This window comes from Malaclemys terrapin, chromosome 3 (genome assembly GCF_027887155.1).
Source record: "Malaclemys terrapin pileata isolate rMalTer1 chromosome 3, rMalTer1.hap1, whole genome shotgun sequence".
Taxonomy (NCBI): domain Eukaryota; kingdom Metazoa; phylum Chordata; order Testudines; family Emydidae; genus Malaclemys; species Malaclemys terrapin.
Genome location: NC_071507.1, coordinates 15,797,386 through 15,822,937, shown reverse-complemented (window position 1 = coordinate 15,822,937; position 25,552 = coordinate 15,797,386). Strand labels below are relative to the sequence as shown.

The 25,552-nt window shown below is 40.9% G+C and overlaps 1 protein-coding gene across 2 annotated transcripts in view; it reads left to right on the top strand.

Moving 5' to 3' along the window:
* Nucleotides 1–25,231, top strand: part of PELI1 (pellino E3 ubiquitin protein ligase 1) — a 62,208-nt gene extending 36,977 nt beyond the window's left edge. For both annotated transcript variants that reach the window (XM_054023827.1, XM_054023828.1), the window contains exons 2-7: nucleotides 8,358–8,502; nucleotides 9,502–9,631; nucleotides 13,600–13,701; nucleotides 21,372–21,569; nucleotides 21,677–21,865; nucleotides 22,875–25,231. In XM_054023827.1, the coding sequence (XP_053879802.1) occupies nucleotides 8,432–8,502; nucleotides 9,502–9,631; nucleotides 13,600–13,701; nucleotides 21,372–21,569; nucleotides 21,677–21,865; nucleotides 22,875–23,441 (1,257 nt within the window). In that variant the 5' untranslated portion in view covers nucleotides 8,358–8,431 and the 3' untranslated portion in view covers nucleotides 23,442–25,231. The remainder of the gene's footprint in view (nucleotides 1–8,357; nucleotides 8,503–9,501; nucleotides 9,632–13,599; nucleotides 13,702–21,371; nucleotides 21,570–21,676; nucleotides 21,866–22,874) is intronic.
* Nucleotides 25,232–25,552: the final 321 nt, after the last annotated feature.

Sequence of the window (25,552 nt, the reverse complement as noted above, 5' to 3'; positions counted from 1 at the left end):
TGGGACTGAGTAATTTGGTTTACTAAAAAGTAATGTATTAACTTGAGCAAGATTGCAGTCTCATTTATTTTATACTAGTGAAACTCCATTGATTTCTGTTTCAGAGTAGCAGCCGTGTTAGTCTGTGTATCCGCAAAAAGAACAGGAGTACTTGTGGCACCTTAAAGACTAACAAATTTATTAGAGCATAAGCTTTCGTGGACTACTGTAGTCCACGAAAGCTTATGCTCTAATAAATTTGTTAGTCTCTAAGGTGCCACAAGTACTCCTGTTCTTTTATTGATTTCTGTGTAATTGTCACCATTGTGACAGAACAGAATCAGACTGGTAAGTGTATAATTCACCAGTTCAGTTTCAATTTAACTGGGTTTGCTGCTTGTAAATGAACCAGGATATCCAAACGGATTGACTGGCCTGTTGTCCTGTTCTAAGTGAATGAAAGGAATGGAATATGTAAGGGCTGCATGGTTTCCAGATACAGAATTAACATTATACAGAATTTATGGTGCTTGTCAATTGCAAGGTCTGTGGCGCTTTTTTCTTTTTAGTGGGTAGAAATAAAGATTTAGAGCTTGTAGGTAGAACGTGAAGAGGAAAATATTGCAATGCTGAGTGACATCCGTTAAAATTTGCTTTTGCTTCTGAATCAGCATATTTTTATTTTATTTTTTTAAAGAAACCTCTGTCAATGAATATATTGTGTGTGGTGGTTTTTTAATCGCAGCATTTTAGAAAAGCCTAGTCTGGCATGAACTACGGTTGCTAACAGCCCATAATGCTAGCTCTGTGTTTAGAAAATGATGGTAATTTACTACAAAGAGACTTTTATTCTAGTATTTTTAGCTCACAGCAGAGTATTTAATGAATCTCTGCTTGGGCTCATTGAACTCGCCATTTTTTCCCCGCACGTTAACCATTAAGATGCTGCCGGTTTAATTTGCATTTCGGAAAGCTGAGTTTTGAGTTGGGAGTTCAGTAGACTTCATTAACTAACTCCTCAAAATGCTGTGCACCAATCAGTTCTCTCTCTGGTGTCAGAATAAACCAAAAAATCCCAGGCAGGATCTATAGACTTATAATAGCAGACACAGGAAAGACTAATGTATATGTGGTCCCATTTGATCAGAAAATACTGAGATAATCATGTGGCTGAGAACTGGACATCAAAGTACAACTGGTAGAAAAACCTCAGTACTTGGTTGTGCTTTTCCCCCAACAAACCTGAGTTTTCAAAAAAAAAGCTTTGTCAAATTTGGCCGACTTCAGCCAGCTCCCCTTCAAAGTATGAAAGCATTTGTTGTATCACTTACATTACAGCCAAATTCTGCTCTCAGTATAAACGTAGTCAGTGAAGATGTTGCAGGTTTCCATTGGTGTTTGCTTCTTGCATATATATTGCTTGCTCCCACAACATATGGTTTGATACAAGTGAGTTGGTCCTTATGTGGTTTGAAGTATTCCTAAGTGCATGCATTGTCTAATTAACAGAAAAGATGTGGAAATAACCTCTTCCCCTGTCCCTTAGCCTAAGTATAACCAATAATCTATGGGGACAAAGTGGGTAAGGTAAGATTTTTATCAGACTAACTTCTGAACACCAACAGAAGTTCTCTCTCTCTCCCCCCCCCCCCCCCCAAGAGAAGTTGGTCTAATAAAAGCTACCTTGTCTCTGTAGTATCCTGGGACCAATACAGCTACAACAACATTGCATACGAAAATATCACTCTCTTCCTGTCACAGCAAAAGACTACATCTTCATCTCAATCATGGAAATGTTTAAGAAGGGGAGAGGGAGAGAACTCTTAGGAAAGGAAACTTTGTCTTTTCTAGACTACATTTTAAAAATATTCCAGTTTTGAACTTGGTCTGTTTGACAGCTTTGGGGACATGAGGTCCACAAAATCTTTCCACAATATACATACACGCTGGACAGCAGCAGTGAAAACTACCCAACCCTCCTGGCTCTTCCGTGCGCTGGAGGAACCAGTTCTAAGGGTGAAAGTATCCTCCATTCACCATGACTGTTCAGTAGTTAGGTTTCTCTGCTGAGACTGCCAATAAGGATGCAAATTAGTGTCCATTGTGATGGTCTCTTTTGTGGTAGCAACAGCTGTCCTTTAAGAGCTGACTGAGATCACCAGCTCATTACATGTAAATCACCAAACAGCCATAGAATAATGGTTTTCAGCCACTGCAAGCCTAGCTAATACTTATGCATGAGTCACTTTGCTTATATGAATAATCACATTGAGTTTAATAGAACTACTCACATGCATAAGAGTATGCAAGATTTGGCCCCTTTGCTGTATCTGAAGCAATGATCTTGAGGTGAAGGACATGTACCCTGTTCCCAGTGCTCTGAGTTGTCAAGTCATCTTCCCTTCTGATCTTGCAAAAATGTAAACGAATAAGGCTTTTGTTTTTGGAGTAAAAATTGTATTTGTTTGAGATCAAAGTTCTGCAATTAGGAAGGAGCATGGCTGGTGAGGAAGACACTAAGAATTTTAAAGTAGCTTTGTTTGTACAGTATCTAATACAATGGGGTTGAACCAGCCTTTAGGTACTACTGCGTTATAAATGGTGAGCTTTCACATAAATCCTTCAACTCGTAGATTGGCTAGCCTACTGGGTTCTGTCCTAAGACAGTGGATCTCCACCTTTTCAGACTACTGTACCCCCTTTCTCTTGCCTACCCCAAATTTCACCTCACTTTAAAACATCTTGCTAACAAAATCAAACATAAAGACAAGTCACAGCCACACTATTACTGAAAAATTGCTTACTTTCACTGTATAATTGTAAAATCAATTGAAATATAAATATTGTACTTGTATTTCACTGTATAGTACATAGAGCAGTATAAACAAGCCTTTGTATGAAATTTTAGTTTGTACTGACTTTGCTAGTGCTTTTTATATAATCTGTTGTAAAACTAGGCAAATATTTAGATCAGTTGTTGTATCCCCTGGAAAACCTCTGCATATTTCCAGGGGTACACGTACCCCTGGTTGAAAACCACTGCCCTAAGATCTGTGTATGGCATATGTCCTGACAATGCCTCCTCTTCAAAGGAGGAAACAGTAGGAGACTTTGAGAAGGGTGTTCAGCTAAGAAAGCTTCATAACATTCTCTTTCCAGTCTGATTAGTTGTTGGAAGTCTGAGAGGCTAGATCACCTCACAAGAACCTTTACAAGCTTAGAAAATAGAAAATCACTTTCAGTTCCTTATTGAACTGTTCTAGATGGTAAAACTGAAGAAAGTTTTCCTGACATGAAGAAATTACTGACAAGGTAATAGGGGGAGGAGATCTGATAACTACTGAATTTTCAGCTGCCTGTGCTGAAGATCTTGACTATCATTGTGCCAAGATAATTGATCTTTTAGATGTGAGATTTCAAGGAGACTACTAAATTGTATTTCTATAATCTCTTACATTAACCTTGTTTGACTCTTAAAGACTTTCTTGTCTTCTTATGAAAGATTAAAAAGGCACATTATACTGATCATAGAAATGCAGGAAATCGAGAAAGAAAAGGCTTATTAGATAAATCCAGTCTATCCTGCCAGATCAGAAAGGTTTCCTACAGTAAATCCTTAAGTACTTTGTCCAGTTCTAAATGATTCATGCAAATAAGCCTCCACCACTTCCCTAGAAGACTCTGTATAATATTGAGTGTAATTTTCAATTTTGTGAAATTCCAGTAAGACTACTTAGAAATTTCGTTGGAAGACTTTATTTAGACATGATTAAGGTTCTTGCGGTTCTTGGTGGGGAGTCCACAGAAGGTCAGAGTAAGATTTCTTTTTTAAAAGTCATAGATGATTTTAAGAAAACATGATTGTCTAGAACACTAAAAACAAAGACAAACCCGATAAAGGCTTTTCAGCCATTGGCACAAACGCTCAGTGTAGAAATGACTTGCACTAGTGTGAATCGTGCTAGAGGACAGTAGGGGCTTAAACCAATATGGCTGAAATTCCAGTGTAGAGCATGCCTAGGTTTCATTGCAAACGTTTAGGAGAGGGGACATATTCAGAGCAGATATAAATGGTGGTGCATCATTTCAAAAAAATTGGGTGTAATTACATGTCAAGGGGATAGTGTCACAAGAAATGCAACTAACAAGGGCAGTGAGAAGGTGCAGGAGGCAGCTGAAGGCCACCCCCTTGGCTTCCTTAGCATGTGTTACATTACACCCACTTACATGGACTTACCCATGTGTATGTCAACATGTATGCCACCTCTGAATTTCACTGCAGGCCTGAGTTGTGTAGGTACTTGACTTTGATTAGAGTTGTTGGTGTTGGGTACTTCTGAAAAACAGGCCTTCCGTGTGCAATTGACAAAAGTTTATAAGCTTGAATTTAGCATAAAAAGCTGGAGAATTTTAGTTCAAAAACATTCATGCAAATTACTGCCTTCCCCTGGCAGTGGAGGAACAGTTGTTCCCATGATCACAATAATTGGATTTGTAATTCTTGAATTTTCCCCTGGGGGGGGAATAAAAATCTTAATATGGTTGTGTACCCACAAAATCAGTTTGGTTTGGATTCCTCTTAGCTTAACAAAAATGAACTAGGGTGTGTTTTTTTTTTTTGTTTTTTTTTTTTTGTTTGTTTGTTTTTTTTTTTAGATTTAGGTGTGAACAAAATCTTTTTGTACTGTGGTTTCCAAGTTAAAATAACTTTCTTTAGCAGTCTGAAGTGATGCATCAAAAGAGGCTGTTGTCCTGGCTGAACTGGTGTTTAACATGAAACATTGTTCACCATTTTGGTCAATGGTAGGAGTCTCTTTGGTCTCTGTTCTGTAGTGCTCTTCTCCAGAAAGAGGTTGCTTGGCCATCTGTTTAGGTAATTCTTTAAAGAGGTTTATTGGCCTCTCAATGTTCATGTGTAATTCCCATTACAGCTAGTGGGAGGCAGAGGGTCATACCTGACTTTGGGGCTGGCAGCCGTGTTTTTCCAGGGCACTCCACAGAACAAATAATTTATGACTTGAAAAATAGTAAGGGGAGAACATTCCAGACCTCTTCACACCAAAACTGCTGTCTCTCAGATCTTTTCCCATATCCTCTGGTCCTGCCAGCATGAGGTAGCTTTAAGAGTACTGAGCAGTATACTTACAAGTAAGCAAGGCACAGTACCATTACAATCTTATTTACCAGTGCAATAATATTCCCTAATGGGCAGTACTGCAGATTCCATGGCAGTTAAATGACTGAGCAGCAAATGTCAAGATTTTAATGACTTCCAATGTACACTTCAGAAGAAAAAACAAAGTGCTGACTATGAAATGTGATCGCTAAGGCAAAAGTGGGAGTATGCAGAGAAGATTGAACTTTGATCTCTTCTGCAGCCTCTATTCTTCCTATGTGCATTTTACAAATGGTTAGTCATTAAAGAGAAGACTAGAAATGTAGGGGTGTCGTTTTTGACTTTTAAAGGTGATGAATAGTTGCTTGTAACATGCTTTTGCCCAGACCAACATGGAGGTAAATCCATTTTATATTGAGCAATGCTTCAGTGTACTTGCACGGAGAAACCCTAGAAAAAGCAAAACCGGAAATGCTGTTACTGCAGTTATGGCTAACAAAGATGATGGTGACAGGCTGTTGTCTTAAGCCCATGTGCTTCAAGGCACCCAATACAGGCCCAAAGCTACAAGCTCTGAGTGCCTAGGCTGTATCTTGTTAGTGAGCCCCATCATAAGGGAGATGTGGCCCCCAAGGAGTCCTTGGTAGTTTGTCTCCAGTGGAACTGTGCTGCCAGGGTATAAGAGCAATCCCACTGGGGAGCAGAGCTGGTGTGTAGGCACAGTGTCTCTCCATGGTGTTGGCTCTTGCATTCCTGGACTCAGTTCACCCTGGGTGGTGTGGGGGGCTGGTGATCCGGTTCGTTGATGTGATGTTTATGTAAGTACTGTTCAGTGAGTAAGGGTTTCAGGACTGAGCCCTAAACTTGTAGGTTATTTTTAAAAAGAAATCTTCCTTTTAATCTTTTGAGATAATAACAAACACTCCCCCACATGCCTGCCTGTATTAATTTTGATCATCAAACCAGCAGGCAAGTTTTCTTTCTGGATTTTGACTTCATTGCGTAGGAATTCCTAAGGAGTCGTGGCCAATAGATTCAAACCTGGGTGCCTAAAGTTAGCTCCTAAATCCATGCTTAGGCTCCTAAATAAAAGTGCCCTGATTTTCAAAAGGTGCTGTGCACCTGTAGCTCCTGTTGAAGCTAATGAGAGCTGCTGGCGGGGCAAATTACTTAAGTACTTAAATTTGAAATGTTTTGCCCTAAATGCTTTGGTCTCCATAATTGGAGGATTGACTCTTGCAGTATGTTACTAGATATGACCCCGTGTTACTGGGCTGTGTGTAGGCAAAAATCAAGTAATTGAAAATATTAAGGTAAGGTGTTAAATCCATTATTTGTATATATGGAGAAATGGACTGACTTAAACTTGACTTCTGACTCCCACCCCCTAAAATAAATAAATACTGGATACATTTCTCAATCCCAATTACCTGTAACATAACAGGTGACTTTTGTGGGACTAGGTTAATTAGGCTGAATATCAAGCGTATCTAAATATTTGCCATAAACTGTGAAGGGTACTCAAAGCTTTGTTTAGTTAGGGCCCAATTCTGCATTGCTGAGCATCTCCTGTTAAGTGCTGAACACCTGATTCCCAGTCAGGGTTCATGGTGTTTTGCAAGAGACACTAAATGGCTACTGTGAGTGTGTTCAAACAAGTCTTTAATTTAGCTGGATTTGTAGCTACTATGTAGGTTAGTTCTACTTTGGGTCATTTTTCCACCCTGTGTCAGATTAAATATTCTGTCATTTAAAATTTTTGCCTTCCTTAGTATTTTTTCAAGTGAAAGATTTAGGGTCTCACTTGGGTCAGCTTAAAGACAGTGTGGTCTAGTGTTTGGAACATGGGACTGTGAACCAGAACACATGGGTTCTACACCCAGCTGTGCTGCTGATTTGCTGAATGCCTTTGTGCAAGTCATTTAATCCGCTCTGCCGGAGTTTCCTCATCTGTTAAATGCAGATAATGGTTCCCTATCTCAGGAATGTGAGGATTGATTTAGGGTTTGTAAGGAGCTTTTAAACATGTGAAGTCCTGTGCAAGTACCAGGGATCCTATGTGCTACCGTAATACAAATAATGTAATCATTTATTTTATTTATTATTAACCCTACGTGGTTTTGTTGGGATGGGAAGATAAGAGGTTGTTACTTGCACAAACACCTACATCAAGTGGGTGAGTTGTTGCATTGAGTTAGGAGAGGTTAGTGGATTGAGTTTAGCATGCAGAACTCTTGAGTTCAGATCCTCCTTCTGTCACTCTCTCACTGTGGGGCAAGCCACTTAACCTGTCTATTTCCTTAGAAGTATGAGACCTGTACTACTGGAAATGATTCTTACTAACAGATGTGGGAGAATAGTTCAGGGCATTTTCTGAAGTAACGGGCTGTTCGCTGTGTCTGCATTCATATCCCCTATGTGTTCTGTCCGGAAGTAGCTCTGGTGAATAAGTTTACTGGAAGGGAAATTTGCAAAAACGACATATTTTAAGGTAATTTTAGAGCATCCATGGTAAAACAGTTGTGAAATTTTAATCACCGGTATTTACACTGGAAGTTAGGTTCTAAGAATTAAACTCATCCAGTCTGAAGACAGAAGCAATACCATGTGACCTCTGTGTCCAATCAAAACTCACTGTAGTATCAAATACTTGCCCTTAACTGCTCACAATCAACAGCGCAAGAATTATTATTCAGCAAATAATTTTGACTCGCAAATATATTTGATAAAACTTATGTGCTTCTGGACAATTAATGATCAGAAAATATGGTCTTTAAATATATTCTTCATTCTAGTCTTACTAGGCAACCTCCTGTCTTGAGGGTCTACCCCAAAGTATCACCAAGCATATCTAGTGCAGTTCTACACCACTTACGTTTAAATAATCAGGAGGGGTAACTCCATTCTGCCATGGCAACATTAGACTCTATTGCCACACTTAAATTCGCCTTTTTATAGGCTATATTTTGGTGATTCCAGGAGTTACTTGAAGACAGTCTAACTGGAATTAGTGTGTGCCCTCTTTTATATACTGTACATGGCAGAAGCAGTTATTCAAGACCAACTGAAACAGGGGAAAACTGTGTATATGAAATGATTCCACTACTGCAGCAGGTCAGGCAGACCAAAAGATAGACACGTGGAACAGTATATGGTTATGTTGGATGTGCAGGCTCACTTACGCCATTGTGTATAGCTGATTTGCAGACAGTAGGTAATTTATTTGCCATCTTGCTAATTTGTTTTACCTTTTATTTTACAGGAAATAATGAAAAAAGTCTGCCAAGGCTCTTGATCAGAAAACTGGAATCTGAGAAGAAGTCACTAACTAAGCTCATGTTTTCTCCTGATCAAGAAAATCATCCATCTAAAACACCAGTAAAATATGGTGAACTGATTGTATTAGGGTAAGTGTCTTGGTTAGAAATGAGTGCATAGGAGTGAGGTCAAATGTTAGATTACTGCAGTGCTTCTGCAATGAAAAATGAGCCAATCACATGGGGCTTTGATAGGGCTTTGAACTGTTGTGTGGAAGGTCTGGGTTTGATTTCCAGCTCCATTCTCTCGCTTTCCAGGCCAGGCAAGCTATGTGGCATTAAACCCCCAGCATACTAATGACCTCTTTAGAGATCCCAGTCTGTGGCTGGAAAGACAGGATCTTTGATAACCTAGATGGAAATCCTCCTTTTTAAAGTCTTGTCTAGACTAGGATAAACAGGGTTTTATTAAAAACACACTAGCTAACGTATTTTAGAATCCTAGTGCAGACTAGGCAAATTGTACTATAACACATTAGCTGATCAATGTGATGTGTGGGGGCTGCTCCTGTCTACATTAGGGTGTTAAAACATGTTAACAAACACACTTTATACAAACATCTTTTCGTCTAGTTTAGGTAAGCCCTAAGTAGAGGAAAGGGGTGTTTGTTATTTATTTGAGATCTTCTCTGGAAAAAATAGTCCTTTTGCAGTAAGTGTTTCTCATCGGAGCCTGCTTCTGTTTTACAAGCAAATTATTGAAGATAAAGCTACTTGTAACCATAAATCTTACACATTTAGCAGTTTAGGGCCTGCTCCTGCTCCCTTTGAAGTTGGCGTGAGCAGGATTGGGCCCTAAATGCACATGAATGGTTTTCTCCATCTGTTTTTCTGACTGCAACCTTTAATTCTGTACACCCAGAGAGATGTCTGTATACCATTGTCATTTATTCTCAGGCTTATAGTTCTGTGCAGCTTTCCGGCTGCTTCTTTTTTCATAATACATTAGTTACCACAAAGACTGTTCACGGTGAAACTTGGTTTTTAGATCTACAATACAATAATTGTTTAGCAATCGGTCCAAATGAATTTAAATACCATTATTTATTTCTTCATATAGTTTATCTTGCATAATGGCTTTTTCCACAGGTATAATGGCTCTCTGCCAAATGGAGATCGAGGAAGAAGGAAAAGTAGGTTTGCTTTATTTAAAAGACCCAAGGCAAATGGGGTGAAACCCAGCACTGTGCATATTGCCTGCACTCCGCAAGCAGCAAAGGTAAGTTGGACAGCTTGTTAGTTGTAGGCCAGATTCTACTCTGACACCAGTGTAAATCTACTGAGCTCAGTGTAATTACCCAGATGTTGGAAGCATCAGGCCCTGTGTGGGAAACAGTTGAGCGGTGTCTATCCCAGGTTTCACTTAATGAAAAAGAAACCATTTAACACAAACAAATCCAGTGCCCAGTCCTCACCACATAACACAAATAACTACTAAGTTAAGCTGGTCACATAAAACACTTTGTTTGGTTTTCCTCCAGAGCATGCTACCAAGGTGTAGTTCAGATTTCCTGTTTTCTCAGTCTACGTAACTAGCGCTAGGTCTGTGCTTCGTGTGGAGCTGTGCTTGCCACACTCCCTTACTAGAGCACTCAGAGTACACTTGCTACTCAGTCCACTGGTGGTGGTGGCCGGCCACAGATGGGGCAAGGGGTGAAAGGAGCTGTGTTTCACAAAGTGTTGCAAGGGGCTTAAAATCAAGTGTCAGATTCTCCCTAGGAGGGAGAGAGGGGAAGGTTTTAAACCCAGGAACGAGCACTGATGAAGCTTAAAGCGTAAAGGCGATTCTGACTGGAGCTGATAACTACCATGTCTGGGCTCCGTGGACACTTGCACTGGAACCAGTCCTGCCAGATGCGGAATATTTTTCAGTGAGCTGCCAAGTGCCCACAGCTCCCACTGAAATCTATGGGAACTGAGGACACTCAGCAGTCTTGCAGGAAGTATTTGGCACGTTTCAAGCCTATGACTAAATGCATTGGAGCCAATGCGGTCACACACTCATGTGTAAGGGCTATAGGATCTGACTCTGTTAATGTCTCTAAATGCTCTGACAATGGGGAGTACCAGTTCATGCACCTTTAGCTCCGGGAATTACATCAAATAGCTGAGTCCTTTTTTTAAATTTGGGAGAAGTGTAGAAGAGGAGTTTGGATCTGATGCTGTAATTCAGTTGATGTGCTCACAACTCCTATTCTGAGTTCACTATTTCTCCAGCCTCACAAGTACTTCATTCACAAGCAGACTATGAAGACTTGTTCAGTTATAGACAACTAGCCATTGTTTTGCAAGTCAAAAATGGCACAAACCTCCAAAAACCCACAGCCCTGGCTGACGAACTGAAAGTTAATGTATTGTGCTAGATAGCTTGCATCCTGTGAGTAAATTTCCGTTTCCTTGCTTTGCTAGCAGCACTTACTGCTTTTTTTGTCCAGGTAGCTTACTAATCACCCCATGATATCACAGTGACTAAAAGGGCTGTTAAAATAAAATCCACCTTTTTTTTTTTTTTTTTTTTTTTCCTTTGCTGTTGCAAAAGGTCAGGATGAGGAGGTTTTACTAGCATTGCATTTGTATTTTTAGCCTTTACCATGCTTAATCATTCTTTGCATCTTTTGTGTCTAGGCCAAAGTGTGTCTAACACTAGCCATGACTAATGTGTCTGTCACATAACACGTTTCTTGTTGCAGTGTGGTGAAGGGACCTATTGGGTCTGTTTCTGGATCAGTCCTGCGTTATTTTATTTTTTTTTAACTCCAGTGTCTGAACAGGTTTAGCACTGCAGTGACACACCTTTAGCAGATTTGCACCTGTGAGTTTGTGCAGTCAAGCAGAACAGAAGGTTGGCTATATTCCTAGACCTGAGCATAGTGTTTGTATCCTGCCCACCAACGAGGGCAGTGCCAAGCTGCAGCAGGAAATCCTGGAGGGGTTGGGACTCAGAAGGCACTGCCCCTTCTAGAGTTCTGTAGATGTGCAGGAGGCATGTACGCAGTGTGCCATGCTCCGTCGTGGATTGTTCCCCCAGGGCTGCTAGGAGGGAGCAGTCTTGAGATTCCCTGATTGCAGTGACTGTGTCTGGAACTTGAGGGGTGTGGGGGTACATGGTAAAGAGTGCTTTGAACCCTCACTCCCCACCCTCCATGCACCTACACAAGAGCCTGGCATAGCCTGGCCCTTAATGTTTGTTGTAAGCTACATAGCTTATTTGCTATCTTTACAGTAGAGCTCTGTAGTGCCTTTCTGACACTGGCCTCTATTGCAAGGTGTTGCAGAATTACTAATCTGCTGGGGGAGCACCTCCTTAGGGGGAGAGGATAGTATGTACTTTCTTCCACAGTTGGCTAACTCCACTAGATGAAGTGGAGGAGGAGGATCAGGGCTCCACCACTTGTAGCAGTGGTAACCAGGAGCATGCAGGGACTGCAACTGTCAGCAGCCATTGAGGGGAGAAATTAAACAGAGAAGGCTCCTTCCACACTTATGTCTGTACATATCCCTGTAAGGGGTGGCTTCAGTCTGCCCCAGCGATATTGATGTTGGTGTCTTGCATAGCCATGTAGTGAGGAGAGCATTTACCTAATGTCTCATTTTGATTACAGTAACTCCTCGCTTAACGTTGTAGTTATGTTCCTGAAAAATGCGACTTTAAGCAAAATGATGTTAAGCGAATCCAATTTCCCCATAAGAATTAATGTAAATGGGGGGGGGGGGGAAGGTAAGGTTCCAGGGAATTTTTTTCACCAGACAAGACTAATTTTATGTATATACACAGTACAAGTTTTAAACAAACAATTTCATACTGTACACAGCGATGATGATTGCGAAGCTTGGTTGAGGTGGTGGAGTCAGAGGGTGGGATATTTTCCCAGGGAATGTCTTACTGCTAAATTATGCACTAGCACTCAAGGGTTAACACATTGTTGTTAATGTAGCCTCACACTCTACAAGGCAGCACAAATGGAGAGAGGGGAGACAGCATGGCAGACAGACACACACCCTGTGTGTGTGTGTGTGTGTGTGTGTGTGTGAGAGAGAGATGCACATTGCCCCTTTAAGTACACTGAGCCCATTCTAAGTACATTGCCTTTTTAAGTAGCTCAGCAAGTTGAGACAGCAGCTGCTGCCAGCAAGCTCCCTCCGTCCTGAGCCCTGTCGTGCCCCCCCCCACTCTGTGGAGATGGGGTAAGCGGGGGGGCAGGAGCAGGGGGGAGGGGACACCTTGACGTTAGCCTCCCCCCCCCCCCCCCCCAGCAAACAGGAGGCTCCTGGGAGCAGCTCCAAGGCAGAGGGCAGGAGCAGCACATGGCAGTGCAGGGAGGGACAGCTGAACTGCCAGCAATTGGTAGCCTGCTGGGCGGCTGCCGCACAGGGAACTTAGGGGAGCGGGGAGCTGATGGGGGGGGGGGGGGGGGGGCGGGAGGGCTGCTGGTCCACCCTTGTTCCAAGCCCTCACCAGCCAGCTGCAACAGGCTGCTCTTTCTGCAAGCAGTGGACAAAGCAGGCAGCTGCCAAACAACGTTTTAAGGGCGCATTGTGCAACTTTAAATGAGCATGTTGTCTAATTGATCAGCAACATAACAACGTTAACAGGGGCGACTTTAAGTGAGGAGTTACTGTACTCAGCACTCTTGATCATAGCTTGAATAAATCTCAACTCTTTGTTCCAAAGCTGAATGGTGTTTGAAATAATAACTAAGTGGGTTGCTGGTGATAGTAAAACACTTTGGATTTTCTAGTTTGGGGGCCAGGCCAAATTCAGCTCTCGTGGATTTGGTCTGTGTTCTGTGAGCAGCGCTGATGCTGTCCATACTCCACTTACATTCTTTTTAGGGTACCAGGTCTGGGAAATCTGAGTTCTGCGGTTTTTACCAAGATATCCTTGATACCTTTTTAAAATGCAAAACCTCTAGATTGCTAAACCCAGACTATTAAATTAAGACTCAGACGGTGTACTGTGTGAGTGTCCTGTTTAAAATCCGTATCTGTCTACAGCTAAGCCACATAATTTTTGTGCCTTTTTCTTGTAATCTTTTAACTTACAAAATAACATGAGCATTGACTTGTCACTACTGTAAGTCTACTATGTTTAACTTGGGTTGTTCCTCTTTGTCAATTGACTAGTGTTTGTTTTCCTTTGTGATGCTCAAATAGTCTTTATTTTTAATATATTTTAATTTTCTATAGGCAATAAGCAACAAGGACCAACATAGCATATCGTATACCTTGTCTCGGGCCCAGACGGTGGTGGTTGAATATACACATGACAGCAACACTGATATGTTTCAGGTATGTAAAGCATGTGCAGTATATATTTTCTTTCCATTATAAGAAAATAGCACAAGACATGCTCTTGCTCAGTTTTTTTTTCAGTGTTTGTAGGTGAAACGTGTTTGACTAATCCACCAGGACAAGGACCAGGATTCTACTCTTCATTCTGCCACAGACATCCTTTGTGTCTGTGGCCAATCACTTAATTCGTCTGTCTTCTATAAAATGGAGAGTAAGGGATAACTGTCTCACAGGGGGAGCCTGAAGCTAAGTTCACGCTTACAAAGTGCTTTGAGAATCAGCCACTAGTAAGTGCAGTGGAAATGCAAGTGTGACTAGTTGGACCAATAGCTATTTTGTGCTGTGAAAAAACAGCACAAACTTTTCCAAGAAAGTCTAGTAATATTTAAGAGTGAATTCTGTACTGTGAAATGTTGGCATATAGGGTCCACTTCTGATACCATTGTAAATCCGAAGTCATTCTATTGCCTTCAGTGGAGTCTGCATATACAAGCAGAATTGGGCCCACAGCATACTTTTCATATCTCTTATAGCTTTCCTCAAAAGGAAAGGGTTTTGTTTTTTAAAAATGAAGGTTTGTTCTTTCTCATTTCCAGTGACTGAATGCTGTGCTGAAGTTAAACTAATTTGCCATGACTGAGCTACCAAAAATGGTTTTATAGGAACATAAGTACGGCCATACTGGATCAGACCAAAGGTCCGTCTAGCCCAGTATCCTGTCTTCCGACAGTGGCCAATGCCAGGTGCCCCAGAGGGAATGAACAGAACAGGTAATCCTCAAGTGATCCATCCCCTGTCGTCCATTCCCAACTTCTCGCAAACAGAGGCGAGGGACGCAATCCCTGCCCATCCTAGCTAATAGCAATTGATAGATCCATCCTCCATTAATTTATCTAGTTCTTCTTTTAAACCCTGTTATAGTCTTGGCTTTCACAACATCTTCTGGCGAGGAATTCCACAGGTTGACAGTGCGTTGTGTGGAAAAAATACTTCCTTTTGTTTGTTTTAAATCTGCTGCCTTTTAATTTTATTTGGTGGCCCCAGTTCTTGTGTTATGGTAAGGGGTATATAACACTTCCTTATTTACTTTCTCCACACCAGTCATGATTTTATAGACCTCTATCATATTCCCCCTTAGTCGTCTCTTTTCCAAGCTGAAAAGTCCCAATCTTATTAATCTCTCCTCATATGGCAGCTGTTCCATAATCCTAATCATTTTTGTTGCCCTTTTCTGAACCTTTTCCAGGTCCAATATATTTTTTTGAGATGGGGCAACCACATCTGCATGCAATATTCAAGATGTGGGCATACCATGGATTTATATATAGGCAACGTGACATTTTCTGTCTTATTGTCTATCTTTCTTAATGATTCCCAACACAGAATCGTAGAAATGTAAGGCTGGAAAGGACGTCCAGAGGTAATCTAGTCCATCCCGTTGTGCTGAGTCAGGACCAAGAATACCTAAACCATCCCTGACAGGTGTTTATCTAACCTGTTCTTAAACTTCCAATGACAGGGATTCTACAACCTTCCTACTCTATTCCAGTGTTTAACTATCTTTACAGTTAGGTTAGACATTAGGAAAAAACTTCCTCACTTTCCCTTGCTGCTGCAGATTAAGCCCATTACTTCTTGTCCTACCTTCAGTGCACATGGAGAACGATTGATCACCATCCTCTTTATAACGGCTCTTAATATGTTTGAAGACTGTTCTCAGCTCCCCCTTCATTTGTCTTTTCTCAAGCTAAACATGCCCATGGGTTTCCTCACAGGTCATGTTTTCTAAATCCTTCATCATTTTTAAAAAGCAACAGAGGGTCCTGTGGCACCTTTGAGACTAACAGAAGTATTGGGAGCATAAGCTTTCGTGGGTAAGAACCTCACTTCTTCAGATGCAAGAAGTGAGGTTCTTACCCACAAAAGCTTATGCTCCCAATACTTCTGTTAGTCTTAAAGGTGCCACAGGACCCTCTGTTGCTTTTTACAGATTCAGACTAACATGGCTACCCCTCTGATACTTTTCATCATTTTTGTTGCTCTCCTGTGGATTCTTTCCAGTTTGTTCACATCTTAAAGTGTGGTTCCCAAAACTAAACACAGTACTCCAGCGGAGGCATGACCAGTACTGAGTAGAGAGGAACAATTACCCTCAGTATCTTAGATATAACATTCCTGTTAATACCTCCCAGAATATTAGCCTTTTTTGTGACTGCATCACATTGTTGATTTGTATTCCATTTCTGATCCACTATAACCCCCAGATCCTTTTCTGCAGTATTACTGCCTAGCCAGTTATTCCTCATTTTGTATTAATGAATTTGATTATTTTCCTTCCTACCTTCTTTCCTTGCACTTGTGTTTATTGAATTTCCTCTTGTTGGTTTCAGACCACTTCTCCAAGGGCATTTTGAATTCTAATCCTGGCTTGCAATCCCTTCCAGCGTGGTGCCATCCACCGATTTTATAAGCATACTCTCCTCTCCATTATTCTAATCATTAGTGAAAATATTGAATAGTGCGGGACCTGACTAGACACATCCTCCCAGTTTGATAGTGAACCATTCAGAACTACTCTGAGTGATTTTTTTTTTTTTTTTTTTTTTTTTTTTTTTCCAACTAGATACCTTTATAGTAACTTCACCTAGACCACATTTCCCTTGTTTGCTTATGAGACTGTCATTTGGGACTATAAAAAGCCTTACTAAAATCAAGGAATATCATGTCTACACCTCATCCCTCCACTAAGCCAGTAACCCTGTCAAAGAAGGAAATTAGGTCAATTTGGCATGATTTATTCTCAACAAATCCATGTTGGCTATGACTTATCACCCTAAGATTCTCTGGATGCTTGAAAATTGTTTATTAATTTGTTCCAGTATCTTTCTGGAATTAAAGTTAGTCTGATTGATTGGTCTGTAATTCCCCAGATCCTCTAAAGAGGGGGAACAAATAAGCTATCTTGGTAAAAATGTTCTTCAGGCAGGCTTCTTTAAAATCACCTGTGGCAGTCCACGTGGGCTGATGGGTTATCCTGCCTAGAAAGCAGAGTAAATGCAATAGAAGAAATATATTGACACCCCACATCCCCTACAGCGAACCCCTTCCTCTCCCACCAAAAAATACCCAGAGTGCTTAGTTTTTCTCTCACTTTTGCAGTGTCGTTCTGCATAGCAGTAAATTAGATATAGTATAATCCACTATACCATGAAAATTGGGAGAGGGATTGTCTGTCAATTCCATAAATGGGTATGGAATTGGAGAGCTAAGGCAGCAAGTTGTTGAATTCAGTAGCACCCCAGTCATTTAGTTCTGGCTATCTGAATGTCCTGGATGGAATAGGTTAAAAACTTCCCTGTACACTCTTCAAGCATTGTAACAAGTCCAACTGACGGGGTTGCATGAAACTGACTGCCCTACTATAGTCAGGTGTGTCGAATAGGTCTGCACTGAAGGCATAATTAAGCCAATTGTTTGCAATCAGAAGAGGGGGGGGAACTACCTTGTCAGCAAATGCACTGAAGGTAGATATCCTCCCTCCCGCCCAGCCTCGTGGCTTGATTACAGCAGGCTGCTATTTTTCCAAAGTTGTTCTGTTATGGCAGGCATATTTCATTGTAAATGCAAACTTCTTGTACCTTGTCTCTCCTAACAAGCAGGACCCTGCTTTCCAATGCCCCATTAGAACTGGAGGGCTAACTCACATGTCCCAGTTGTTCTTTCTAAGTGTACTTCCAATAGGTCCTAAACCTAATGTCAAGAATTGTAACGTGTGCTGGGCTCATGCAGCCACTAGGGGCTCAATTATTTCTCTCCCCCTCCCACACCCACCCCCGCCCCCCATGATTAAAGGGATCACTTTCCCACTGTTTTGACATTGCAGCTGCTGATCTCGGGCTGATTTAGATATTGGGGCTCACCTTTCCAATGCGACTGCCTCTAGGGGGAATTTCTGTCACATCTGCCTTCACTATTTTTTCTTCTATTGGCTGCTTTCTGCCTCCTGAATAAACCAAATTTTAGAGGTTGTCAAGGAACCATCTCCTGCACCTTACATACTCCAGAAGGGACCACCTCAAACAAAAACAAAAATCACACACTGGAAGGGAAAAAAACCATGAAACCTAACTGAAGATCATGTAGAAAACCCAAAATAATGATAAAGACAAAAAAGCTGACAGCCATCCAACACAGAATCAAAAGTGAAAACCACTACAACTCCAGAGAATCCAAGACATCAGGTCCACCACATGGATGCTACACAACACCTCAGCATCCTCAACCTATCAAGACTCCACCTAATTGGAACTAAAGTATCGTACTCTGCCCCACCACAGAACTTGATGCCACATTAACATGTGGAGAACTAGAAGAATTCTTCCGCTGACTCTCCCTCGAGGAATTCCTTCACAGTGAAGATGACACCCCCCACAACTACCACATCCCCACCAAATAAGATTTAAAACAAAAAAAAAAAGAAAAATAATCTGACTGGATGTCCCCCAGCAGCAGAAACCACACTCTAAATAATTTGGTTGCTTCAGGAAAAGATACTCGGAAATCCTCAACAAATATTACAATTCACCCAATCTTTCTACTACTGAGAGGATAGCAATATGGTATCTGAAATCCAGCCACCAGAAAGTGATCAAACATGCAGACAAAGGGGATGCCATCATAGTCTTTAATCGGGGCCAACAGACAACTCTGACACCACTTATTATAAAGAACTCTAAAATGCCACACCACAGTTCACACAGGAATTTAAAATTGCCATCAAATCCTTCCCCAAACAACTCCAAGAAAAACTCTACAGCCTCATCCCTCACGAACCAACCCAGGTTCTACATGCTTCCCAGGCAGACCCATCATATCTGGCCATAGCACACTTACTGAAGAAATATCAGGACTCCTAGAAACATCCTTAAACCACACCACACACAGACCCAACTTCCTCCAGAAACTCCATGACATTAACTACCCCCCCAGAACATTCTCTCTGCCGTGTAGATGTCACCTCCTTGTACACCAACATCCCTCACCATGATTGCATTGCTGCCTGCCTCAAATACCTAGGAGATAATGTACAACACTCAGAAATCCACCCTAAACACGTTGTCAAATTCATCCTTTTCATTCTCACCCACAACAACTTTACATTTAACAACAAACATGTTGTCCAAACCTGGGGAGCAGCCATGAATACTAGGATGACTCCCCAGCATGCCAGCCTCTTCATGGGCCACCTCGACGAAGAATTTCTGGAATAATATACCATGAAACTAACTATATACCTGAGATACATTGATATTTCCATCTTCTGGACAGATCTCAACTCTCTCATAAATTTCCCATCATCCATTGCAACACGGGGGCCCATTTGTGATTCACCACTGTCAGCAGTTCTTGTCAGGCCTAACGTATTCACTACACCTCCCACACTAGTGTCATGATATTTATTTAAAAAATGTAATATATTTTAAATTTAACAACACATTGGTCATTTAATGTCATTGTGAAATGCAGTAGAACCTCAGTTACGAACACCAGAGTTACGAACTGACCAGTCAGTCACACTTCTCATTTGGAACCAGAAGTACACACAAAGGCAGCAGCACGAACGAACACACACACACACACACACACACACACACACACACACACACACACACGAAAATACAGTACAGTATTGTTAAACGTTAACTATAAAATATTTTTCTACTGCGTAGTAAAGTTTCAAAGCTGTATGAAATCCAATGTTCAGTTGCAAACTTTTGAAAAAACAACCATGAGGTTTTGTTTACCGTTGCAAACAACCTCCATTTCTGAGGTGCTCATAACTCTGAGGTTCTACTGTGTGTGTATTAACACTATATAAGAAATTATGGATACTCACTGATATTCGGCTTTGCAGTCTGTGCCCAAACAAACGGAGTAACAAGTCTCTCCCAGACAGGAGGCAATGTCACAGCTGTTTACCTGTCTCCTATGTAAATTAAGCATGGTGGAATCAAAACAATGGAAGCCCCATTTACATACAGGGGGATCGGAAGTGCATAGGAAGGGGAAAACAGCATGAGGTCATCCTGTCTCTTGAGCTTTTGGAAGATCTAAGCAAGACAGAAGTCCATCTCTGGTATCTCTCACTAGACAGACACAAGGGGCCAGGCTCTTGCAAGCTGAGAAAGAGGATTCCTTCAACCAATGACGAGTTGAAATACCTGGAAATTGAATATAAGTGGAAAAACCTGCTTAGGTAAAGATCTTTTATGAAGATGGACAAGGGAAACCAGCCCCTTGTGTTTCTGTGGAAGGTCCTAATTGATAGAAAGTGTGACATCTGTCCAATCTTTCTAAAACACTCCCATAGTAGCATCAACTTTCTGGACACCATGATCAGCTTCAACAATGGAGCCCCACAAGTGACTATATACAAGAAATCCCTGGATCCCCACACTTACCTTCATGGATCCAGCAACCATTCCAGACAAATTAAGAAATCTATCTACAGCTAGGCACTCAGATACCACAAGACTTGCGCTAAACAAAGTCTGGAATACACACCTAAACGCACTTGAAACCTTCACTTAACAAGGGCACTCCACTGGAGAAGTAGATTGTATCATGGAAAGGGTCACCCAAATACCCTGGGAGAACCTGCTTCAGTACGGGGAACCCACTGATCACATACCCCTAGTTGTCCCCTAAAACCTCACACTAGAATCCATATGGGGTATCATCAAATAGTTACAACCCATATTTGATGGGGACCACATCCTAAGGAAATATTTCCCAAACCCCCACTTCTGGCCTTCAAACAACCATCCGACTTTGGTGGTGGTCTAGCTACTGGATAAGCAAGACAATCAGGACACACCAACTCAAAGCGACAACAGATGCAAAACCTGCAGACATATCTCCACTGCTACAGTGATTAATACCATCCACAGTACATCTGTTAGGCATGTATAGAACCCATGAATCTTATCACAACTTGTGATGTACCTCAACTATTCTGTGCATGAAATCATTTGAGAGCACAGCAATTGAACTCCCACATTAAAATAAGACACAAACGCTGTATCACTTGTGGGCAAACGCTTTTCATAAAGCAATCACTTCATATCTGACCTCTCAGTCCTCATCCTCAAAGGAAACCTGCACACCTTCAAAAGGCAAGCCTGGGAACTTAAATTCATAACTCTGCTAGACGCTAAAATCCATGAACTCCAAGACACTGCTTTACAACCATTTGTAACACACCCCACTGCCTGCCAACCCTTAATTGCCTACTTCTTTTTAAGTGGTCTCCTACAGCATGTGTGAATCCATTATGCTTAACAATCTGCCCCAACTTGTATTTAGGTTAGCCACTTCTGTTACCTTCCCTAGAACTGAAGATGAGCTCTGTGAAACTCAAACGCTTGTTGTCTGCACCAACAGAAGCTGGTCCAATAAAAGATATTACCTCAGCTACATTGGTCCCACTTTATGAGAGAGACAATATGGCTACAATAAAATAAGAGGTGGAATAATTTAGCAGTTCAGAGGGGGTTAGGGTCTCAGGTGGTAAAATGCCTTTAGTCTTTGAAAGGTCATAGTTTATTCTTGACCACTTTAAAATGTTAAGTTTAAATATTTTGTCATGTGTTTTCTTCCCTCCTCAGATTGGCCGGTCAACAGAAAGCCCTATTGACTTTGTAGTGACAGATACGGTTCCTGGAAGTCAGAGTAATTCAGATACACAGTCCGTACAGAGCACTATATCAAGGTTTGCTTGCAGAATCATCTGTGAACGGAACCCTCCTTTTACAGCAAGAATATACGCTGCGGGATTTGACTCGTCAAAAAACATCTTTCTTGGGGTAAAGAGACACTTTCTCTTCCCAGCTCACTGCAGGCTTATATTTAAACTAGTTTATACCTCAGAATTACAGATGAATGGAAGTTCTGTCATTGTCATTCCTCATAGGAAAAAGCTGCCAAGTGGAAGACATCCGATGGACAGATGGATGGGTTAACCACAAATGGAGTTCTTGTTATGCATCCGCGCAATGGATTTACTGAAGACTCCAAACCAGGGGTGTGGAGGGAGATATCTGTGTGTGGGAATGTGTTCAGCCTCCGTGAAACCAGATCAGCTCAGCAGAGGGGAAAAATGGTAAGTGTAGTGAATAGCACTTTATGCTGCATGTTTGATACAGGTACATTGTTTAAGGCTGTACCTAGGCCAGAGTGTGCGTGATTGACTTAAACAGCATAGTGCCTTACTTTGTATTTAGTCAGGTTAAATTTAGTGGGTGCTCATGGAATAAAATGCTACTCAACCTGAGTAAGACTGAACAATTTCGGGCCAGATTCTGCCATTTATTGTATGTCTACACTGCTGTGCTAAATTTAGTGGCCCAGTCTAGCATGTTGGTCTGTGAGCAGTGGAAGCTTTGCTACATCATGATGTGGGCTTTTTTTAAAGTGGGTTTTTTTTTTTTTTTTAAATTATTTCCTAACCCTCCCTTTTCATTTGCATCTTTCCTCATGATTTTCTCATTGGCGGGGGGGGGGGGGGGAATTCCCACAGTAGTTTGGCTGTTTCAGAGTCTAATGTAATGTAAACCTTGCTCTAGAAAGATTCATGATGTATAAAAGCAGGCTTGTCTTGATATGACTTTTTCCTGAGTAAACATTTTTTTAAATCAGATGTTTTACTTGTTTTAAGTTGTGGTGCATTTGTTTAGGAAGGATGATGTGCTAGTTGCGGGGTGGGTGGGTGGGGGTGTGTGTGTGTGTGTGTGTGTGTGTTTGTATACATTACTACTAACTTAAGACTAATGTTGCTTGCTTCCATGGCAAACTATCGCTCTTTCTTTAATTGACTTAGCTGGATGCATGATCAGGAAGGAGCTGATGATGATTAGGCATATGGGTGCTTTTGGTGGCTTCAGTTTTAGGGTCCCGAACTTAAGACATAGTTAAAGGTGCCTGATTTCAAAAAATTCTGAGCACCCACCCTCTAAATATCAAGCTCTTTTATGCATCTCAGATTGAGCACCCAAAATCACTTAGTTGAAACTCTTGGCCCGAGCTCCCTAGCAAGGTTTTACAGTTGTTTTCTTCAAAATCTATACAGTCCATTTGAGTAACTTTGTGATCTCTATGCATTTCCATCCCAGGTTGAGAATGAAACCAACCAACTCCAAGATGGCTCATTAATCGATCTGTGTGGAGCAACGATGCTGTGGCGTACTGCCGAAGGCCTTTCACGCACTCCTACGGTGAAGCACTTGGAAGCTCTAAGACAGGAGATAAATGCCGCCAGGCCTCAGTGCCCTGTAGGGTTTAACACATTAGCATTTCCTAGTATGAAGAGGAAAGATGTTGTCGATGAAAAACAACCATGGGTGTATCTGAACTGTGGCCACGTACATGGCTATCACAACTGGGGAAACAAAGAGGAAAGAGACGGGAAGGATCGAGAATGTCCCATGTGCCGCTCTGTTGGCCCCTATGTGCCTCTGTGGCTTGGATGTGAAGCTGGATTTTATGTAGATGCAGGACCTCCAACTCATGCATTCAGCCCATGTGGACACGTGTGCTCAGAAAAAACAACTGCATATTGGTCCCAAATTCCTCTTCCTCATGGTACTCACACTTTTCATGCAGCCTGTCCGTTCTGTGCACATCAGCTGGCTGGCGAACAGGGTTACATCAGACTTATTTTCCAAGGACCTCTTGACTAATACATGTGTCACCAAGGACTTCATTAAATTTATAAGCGAAGCAATTCTGATTTTAAACAAACTGTGTATTTCATATTCTCTGGGCTTTGACAGTTTGCATTAAAATGAAGATTTTTTTGTTTTGTTTTGTTACAGCAGCTAAATCCCTTTCTAGATGAGGAAAAGCCTGGAAATAACGAGATAGATTATGGGGAGGAAAGGGAAAGTTCCTGACTTTGTTTAGTGTCTACTTTTGGAGAGGGGAAGGGAATTTATGCATAGTGAAATTCAATGCCTTCAATTTAATATTTTTGAATGACATGCCCTTGGTGTTGAAAAGTTGCTCTTTTTTTTTTGTATAACTGAGGGTAAATATGGTCAGTTCAAAGGACATTAGTTTACAGCTTGGATGCAAACATTGTAAAATATAGCAACATGTATATTAACTTTTTCTATTTATCTTTATTATTGAAATTATCTTATGGCATTTTGATAGAGGAGCAGCATGGTAGTAGTGTGTTAAATCCATTGACTGGATGCATAGAATAGTTCTTGATGGGGAAGGTTAGAAGAAAACTGTAGAAGTACCTTTTTAAAATCTAGAGTACTATTGAGTTCTTAGAGTAGCTGAATGCTTTTTAAACAAAATTAATGCAAATTACATTGGTGTAAAAATATGCTTTAACCTCACAAAAGATCATTATGATGGACTTTTTTCCAAATGTCTGCCCATTGGGTAGGACTATAATAAAAGAACTGGTCACAGGAAAACATTTACCTGATTCTTTGAATATGCAATTTTAAACTACATTAAGGATTTTTCTCCTTCTGTTACCTAATCTTTTGTTTACCATTAGCCATGTTTGAGGTTTTTTATTTATTTAAACAACAAAAAGTGAACAGCCAAGACTCATCTGTTCATCACTGTTAGAAAAAAGCTGTGAATTAGCCAGAAAGCTGAGTGTTCAATTTAAAGAAAACTTATTCATTCTGCTTTTAATCTAACCCCTTAACTTGTATGCTGGGTGGGTAGGTGGCACACTGCCTTCATACGCTTTGCCTTTCAGCTCCACAGAGCTGGATACAAAATGTGCATTTAGGTGACAAATGAAGACATTTCAGCCTTGGAGCTAAGATGTTTGCCCACATCCCCAAACCATTGTGTAAATTGGGACAATTGGCAGTCTGTGCTCAGGAAAAACTGAGATTGAGTTGTATTCATGGTGCTTGAGGTGGAGGAAGCTTGCAGAAAAGTTACTCACACCGTGGCTGATTTTAAGCAGTTTTTAGTCTCACTTTCAATATCCCTCCCCGCAAATGCTCCCCTTTCTTTGCCCCTCTGCCCCCCCCCAAATCCCTTACCAGAAAAGGCCAATGCATTACATGGAACCTGAGGCTAATCCACCATGCTTTGTGACAAATGTTCAAATAATCCTTTTAGGATTGAGGTAAGCTTTTTTTTTTAACTAGCTTTTTAAACTGGTTTCTCTACGTTGGATTGGAAATATGTACTGTGTAAACTGATAGTAGCAAATTCCTGTACTCTGTAGCATAGCTTTAATTTATCCTATCACAAAGCTGTTCTGAACTTTTCTTGGTAAAAACAAACTGAATTGTGTTCTTTAGAAGTCATGAATTATTTACTTCAACTGTCAAGAATTCTTTCTCCATTTTAAAAAATATATATATATTGTTTGGTTCACTCAGGAAATGTGTGTGTCAGGAAACCTGTATTATAAGTTCAATTAGCTGTCATGTATAAGTAACTGCTGTTACTCCATTTCAAAGAAATATAATTGATTTTGACATTTTTCAGGTTTCATGCATTAAGTAATGAGACTTATGCAACAAGGAATCCCTGTATTGTAGTTGTTCTAATCATTTATATTCAGACTATATATACTGTAGTTTAATTTTTATTTTCAAATTAATTTATTCAAACTATGTGAGTAAACACTTTTTAAAAATAGAAATTGCAGAGTTGCCTATTGCTCTCTTGGATTTGTTTCTGCTCGTATGGAAAAGATTTAGCGAAGATGGAAAGGTTATGGTACTTTTAAAAATGACTGTTCAGAAAATATCTCCTTCACTTTAAGCATGTTAGTTTCACTTGTGTTGAGAGTAGAGAAATA